The 6607-nt window shown below is 36.3% G+C and overlaps 1 protein-coding gene across 1 annotated transcript; it reads left to right on the top strand.

The window, feature by feature from the left end:
* Positions 1 to 4827: 4827 nt before the first annotated feature.
* On the top strand, positions 4828 to 5574 carry LOC131160869 (secreted RxLR effector protein 161-like). Its single transcript, XM_058116747.1, has 2 exons — positions 4828 to 5331; positions 5449 to 5574. Exons 1-2 carry the CDS (start codon positions 4828 to 4830, stop codon positions 5572 to 5574), a joined length of 630 nt encoding a protein of 209 aa, XP_057972730.1.
* The last annotated feature ends 1033 nt before the right edge of the window (positions 5575 to 6607 follow it).

Below are 6607 nucleotides of genomic sequence, written 5' to 3' on the forward strand. Positions count from 1 at the left end.
TTGTGAAGAGCCGGCCCTGAGGCTCCAGTCTCTGCAAACATAGCCATGAACCACCACTCCACCAACAGCCGAGAACTACCAGGGCACCCGAGCTCTGCTCCGCCTCCAATCATTGCGAGCACCAACAGCGGCCACCAACTCTAGCAGCATCTCTCTCGGCTACCCACTCCTCAGACTCCATCGTCTTCGCCTCTGCTCCAGCCATTGTCTCCGACGTCCCTCCATCAGGCCCACAGCCTCACACACACCCATGTAAGTATCTGGTAAAGTCCCTTTGCTGTATAGACACACACACGCACACACACACACAGATATATATATATATATATATATATATATATATATTGGTTCAGCTTGTGTTTTACATAAAGTTTAAGTTTTTACTTTATTTTACTTTTGCATCTGTGTGTATATCATGCAGAACCCACACGCACACTGCACACACAAATACACAGACTCACGCCGGTACCCTTGTAAATATTTTAGTTTCTATATCAAAAGTTTAAATTTTTGTTGTGTTTGTTATGTAATATTAGTATTTGATAGCCATGTTATTTTTATTTTTTTTTTATTTTCTTCTTCACATTTATTATGAATATTAACCAGTCTATCTTTATTATTGCAGGATTTTTGTTGTCATGGCATTTGTTTTCAAGTTTAGATTTTTAGTTGTATCTACTTGTAAATATTAGATGATGTATTATCAAAGTAAAGTTTTTTTTTTTTTTTTTTTACCGTCATGTCATTTATTGAGGTTATTATCATGTTTCGTTATTTAATGTCATTTAGGCTGGTATATTGAGCTTTGATTTGATTTACTACTATAAGTTTATGAATTCCCATGCTGATTATTTACATATTAGTAATAGTTTGTATATGTTCCCATAATTTCATTGTTTCCTTTCCTAGGTATGATTACTTGCTAATTTTAGGGTTACTTAGTTTGATTACAAGACCGTTTCTTTAGTTTTGGTGATTTTGTTTATACCCTTGACTGCGTGTTCATATCAAGGTCAGTGATGTATTAAATATGTATTATCATTATTACCCTTATTAAGGCTATTGTTATTATCACTATTAGCATTGTTAATTAAAAGTACTACTAGTATTATAAATTATTATGGTATATATTTGTATAAATATGTGTAGATGTATCATCACTATCAGTGTTATCCATTAAAAGTATTATTGTTATGATATATACTTATACATGTCTATATATATATGTGTATATATATGTGTAAGTATGTAGAAGCAAGCATTATTATTGATATGTGACATTACGCTATATCATGGTATGTACCGGGGGATAACTTGTTAAGGTCATTATAGTTAATATGTATTATATCTTAATACCTTAGTTTATTTTATTATAGTATTTTATATTTTAGTATATATATATATATATATATATATATTTAAATATTTTTCGATTTTTTCCTATGATTTTAATGCGAGGGTATAAGCTTTCGAGTTTCATGTACCTTTAGTTCTGAGGGAATATGTATATATTTATATATTACGTATATTTTTGTATTATTTATTTATTTATTTATTTTGCATGTGTATTGGTAAATTCACTAGAGGAGTAATTTTAAAGACTTTTTAAATTAACTTAAGGATAATTCCAAATTAATTAGGTACTGTTCATAAGAACGGGCGTGTAGGGGGTGCTCGTACCTTCCCTTCACGTAACCAAACTCTCAACCCCAGCTTTGGTAATGCACACCCATTCTACCCTTAATGGGGTAGTAATTAAGTGTTCTAACCATACTAAAAGGTTAGTGGAGACTCCAATATTCTTATTTTTCTTGAAAATATTAAACCCCATTTTTATTTCGCCACCTCGGGGCACACACACTCCGGGACGTCGCGACACCCCTTTTTGATGTTTGCTTAAAATACTGGGGGTGCTTGCTGAAAAAGAAACTTTAATTTTGAAGCAAGCAAACAACATTTTTCTAGTTTGTCAATTAAGCACATACAAGAATATAACCAGAAAAATCAACTATAAAGATCCTAAAGATATCAAGCAATTCAAAACAAGGATCATATGGCTACAAAATCCTTTATGTCTTGCCTTATTATTAGTCATATATATATATATATATATAAATATATATATATATAAATATATATATATATATATGTATGTATGTATGTATGTATGTATGCATATATATAACTATATATCCCCCTTTTTTATGTTTGCTTAAAGTACTGGGGGTGCTTGCTGAAAAAAAAAACATTAATTTTGAAACAAGCAAGCAACATTTTTCTGGTTTGTCAATTAAGCACATTTCAAGAATATAACCAGAAAAATCAACCATAAATATCCTAAAGATATCAGGCAATTCAAAATAAGGATCATATGGCTACACAACTGACTGTGGCAAAACAACATATTTCAACCTAAAAATTTCAATCAAGCCAATACATTTTAGCACAAAACACAAAGAATTACATGGGTACCAAGAGATTGCTAATGGGTACTTGACAGAAGAAATGTGCTTAATTGCTTAAATAGTACCAAGAGATTGCTCATGGGTACTTGACAGTGGAGCTTCTCGACACATGACCAACAAAAAGGACTGATATGGTTCCCTTAAGCCTCTACATGAACCTATGAATGTGATTGTCGGAAATAATGCAAAGTGTCCAATAGAGGGCATTGAATCCATTTCCTTAAAATTAGGAGGAATCTTTTATCGATCTGTAGCTGCTATCATTGACCGTGACTATGAAGTACGATTTATGAAAACAAAAGCTGAGATCATTGATAGCAATGGAAGCATTGTGGGTGAAGGTATTCGAAAGAATAACCTGCATGAGTTTATGGGACTTGCCACAACAACTAGAGATACAACAAGCAGACTTTGGCATGAAAGGTTTGGATACATCTCCTATGCAATTTTGAAGGAGATGCAGAGAAAGGAAATGGTGGTTGATCTGCTTGTAGTAGTTGATACTGCAGAGCCTTGTGAAACTTGCATGATAGGCAAGCAACATCGTATGTCATTTCCACAAGAGAGCAATAACAAATCAAAGCTTCCTCTAGAGCTGGTACATGTAGATCTCTGTGGTAAAATGACTACTCTTGCACTAGGAGGATCTTTCTATTTTATGCTGTTAGTCAAAGATTATAGTAGAAAGATGTGGGTGTACTTTCTTCATGATAAGGTTGAGGCTTTTGTAAAATATAAAGTGTGGCATAAACTTGTTGAAAATGAGATAGTTTTGCAACTAAAGAAACTTCGAATAGATCGAGGAGGCGAGTTCACATTAGGGGGGTTCAACAATTGTTGCAGTGCATTTGGCATCAAGCGCCAATTGTCTGCACAAAAACTCCACAACAGAATGGTGTTGTGGAACGGTGAAATCGCACGGTGATGGAGATGGCTAGAGCAATGATGAAGGCACAAGACCTTCCAAAATCATTTGGGTAGAAGCTATTAATACAGCTGTTTATATTTTCAATTGATGCTTCACTAAAGCTTTGGGGAACAAAACAATTCACGAGGTTTACTCTGGTAAGAAATCCTCCATTTCTCATCTTATAACATTTGGTTGTAGATGTTTTGTGCATATTCCAGATGACAGTCAAAGGAAGTTAGATGACAAAAGTCGCAAGTGCATCTTCTTGGGACACAGTATAGGATCGAAGGCATATCATCCGTATGATGTAGAGGCAAAGAAAATCGTCCCAAGTCAATATGTGGTATTTGATGAAGGACCACACTCAGTGGGAGATAGAGATCGGCCCACTTTATCATCAACCAATAAAGTAACCCACCATGTGCCTCACCTAGAGAAGCATATTGAGGTGAATGATGAAGAAATTCAAAACCAACCTCTTGTACCAATAGCACCTATTTAGAAGCCACAACCCAGGTGGGTACAACAACTCTTTGACGAAGGTAATCCAGAACCTGTGAATCAAAGTTCACAACCTAATGAACCTCGAAGGTCGAAGATAATAAAGGAACAACAACGATCAATAAAACACTTGGTAAATATGGCCTTAATGGCCAATAAAATCAGTACAGTTAAGGAACCAAGTAGCCTAGATGAAGCGCTGGCTGATTTGAAGTAGAGAACGGCTATGGAAGCTGAATATGAAAGTATCATAAAAATGATACTTGGGAGATTGTGGATCGTCCCCCTCATAGGAAGGTAATCGACACGAAGTGGATATGGAAGGTAAAATATAAAGCTAATGGTACTTTAGAGAAGTACAAAGCACACCTTGTTACACAAGGATTTTCTTAAGTGGAAGGTTTTGATGTTACTGAAACCTTTGCACCAACAGCTTGCACGGAAACAATCTGTTTGATTTTGGCTACTACTGAACACAGAAGTTGGGTGCTATTTCAAATAAACGTGAAGTCTGCATTCCTTAATGGTCATCTTAAAGAGGATGTTTATGTGATGCAACCACCTAGATTTGAATTGCCAAATTCAAACAACAAAGTGTGTAGGTTGAAGAAAGCTTTGTATGGGTTGAAACAAGCCCCCAGATGTTGGTACCAGAGGATTGATTCTTTCTTCACCAATTATGGATTTTGTAGAAGTACCTCTGATGCAAATTTGTATGTACTGAAGAAGAATGGGATGTATGTAATAATTGTACTATATGTAGATGATCTTGTGCTTACAGGTGACCACAAGGAGAAGATCAACAACATCCGTGAAGGCCTATGCTCAGAATTTGAGATGAGAGACTTAGGGCTATTCCACTCCTTCTTAGGCATTGATGTGTGGCAGCATTCAGAAGAAATCCTTATTTCGTAGTAACAATATGCTTAAGAGTTATTGAAGGCATTTAGGATGACAGAATGCACTCCAGTGGTTACTCCAATGGAAGTAAACATTAAGTTCTCCATTGAAGATCCCTCTCCACTTGTTGATACAAAGAGGTACAAAAGCCTAATTGGGAGTTTGGTGCACTTGTGCAATACAAGGCCAGATATCAGTTTTGCAGTTGGTATTCTGAGTAGATTTGCAAACAAGTCAAGAGAAATTCACCAGAAGTCTGGAATGAGGGTCCTCAAGTATATAAAAGGGACTCCTCATTTTGGCATCTCTTATACATTAGGGAACTTCCTAATTGGATATTGTGACTCAAATTGGGCAGAAGATATTGATTCTAGAAAGTTAGTTCCTGGATACTGTTTTCTCTTTATGAATGGAATTATCTCATGGACAAGTAAGAAGCAGCCAACAATGTCGCTATCATCCACCAAAGCCAAGTACAAGTCAGCTTATCACACCTCATGTGAAGCTGTTTGGATAAGAAGACTTTTTACTGATATTGGGATAATGATAAATGTTGTAACTCTAATTCACTGTGACAATCAAAGTTGCATAGCTATCTATAAGAACCCAATGTTCCATGCAAGAACCAAGCACATTGAGATTTAGTATCACTACATATGAGAACTCATTAAGGATGAGGTTGTTGAGATGGAGTATTCCCCAACAGAAGATAATCATGGAGATATCTTCACCAAAGCATTAGGTAGTTCCGACTTCCAGAAGCATCAGGATGCTCTTGGTATTGGTTCAAGAGTGTAGGTGGACATTGATTGGTGGGGGGGGGGGGTGTTGGTGTATATGTGTGCAATGCCCACCTCCCACGAGTTAATTGGCACACTTACATGATGTATGGTTCAAAGGAGGTCAAAGTGGTAGACCGCAATGGTACTATGAAGATAGAAAACGTTGCCCTCTGAGACACGGGGGTCCAAGGCAGCACCCCCGGTGGGGGGTATGGGGGGGCAATGCCCCTAAAGACGGTATGGCCTATCTAGTGTGAACGGTGGGCACGGTGTGTCAAAGACGGCCACTAATGTCAAAGACGGTCACTAATGTCAAAATGACCATTAATGTCAAAGTTGGCCACTAATGTCAAAGACGGCCACTAATGTCAAAGTCAGCCACTAATGTCAAAGTCGGTCATGGTAGGTAAGCTACCATTACCTACCATGGTAGGTGAGCCACCCATCTGCTTCTTCCACAGATCAGAGACTATAAACAAGACCCCCTACATCGGAGCACCACACATAGACTACAAGATTGTGTCCTTTTTTTTTTTCTTTCTATTTGTTGTCCTTTCACCATTGAAGATCATTTAGTGAGTGCATGATTGGACATATTATTATAATCCGATTGTTGTAATAAAACTTTGTGTTATCTCTTCAATCATTTCTTCAAAACAGATCTTGGTGTTATTATTCTATAGTGTATGCATTAAGTTCAAATTGGATAATTTTCTTGAATTCTCGTATTTACTCAATTTATCTAATATTCTTAGTATACCAAATGTGTATAGTGAATGCTGCAACCTAAGGTGTAGTTCCAAGAGAGGGGGGGGGTGAATTGGGTTTATGAAAAATTTCTTTCATCCTCTTTATGAGCTCTTGTTTCTTTTTACAATCTCTTAAGGTTTTCTCGTATTTTCGTTAATTAGGCAATACACTCTAACTCGTATTTCCTTTTAATCAATTCACAATCAATTAATTTACCATTCACACACAACAACCACAAGACAAGAAATCAATTCAGAATATTTAAAGGTCCTGCAAATGAATGTTCAATTCTTGTTGTT

This window comes from Malania oleifera, chromosome 7, assembly GCF_029873635.1.
Source record: "Malania oleifera isolate guangnan ecotype guangnan chromosome 7, ASM2987363v1, whole genome shotgun sequence".
NCBI classification, from domain to species: Eukaryota; Viridiplantae; Streptophyta; class Magnoliopsida; order Santalales; family Ximeniaceae; genus Malania; species Malania oleifera.

Coding starts and splice junctions, on each gene's coding strand:
- LOC131160869 (XM_058116747.1), top strand. CDS start 4,828: ATGACAGAATGCACTCCAGTGGTTACTCCAATGGAAGTAAACATTAAG. Junction 5,332..5,448: donor TTGGGATAATGATAAATGTT/GTAACTCTAATT, acceptor GAACTCATTAAG/GATGAGGTTGTTGAGATGGA.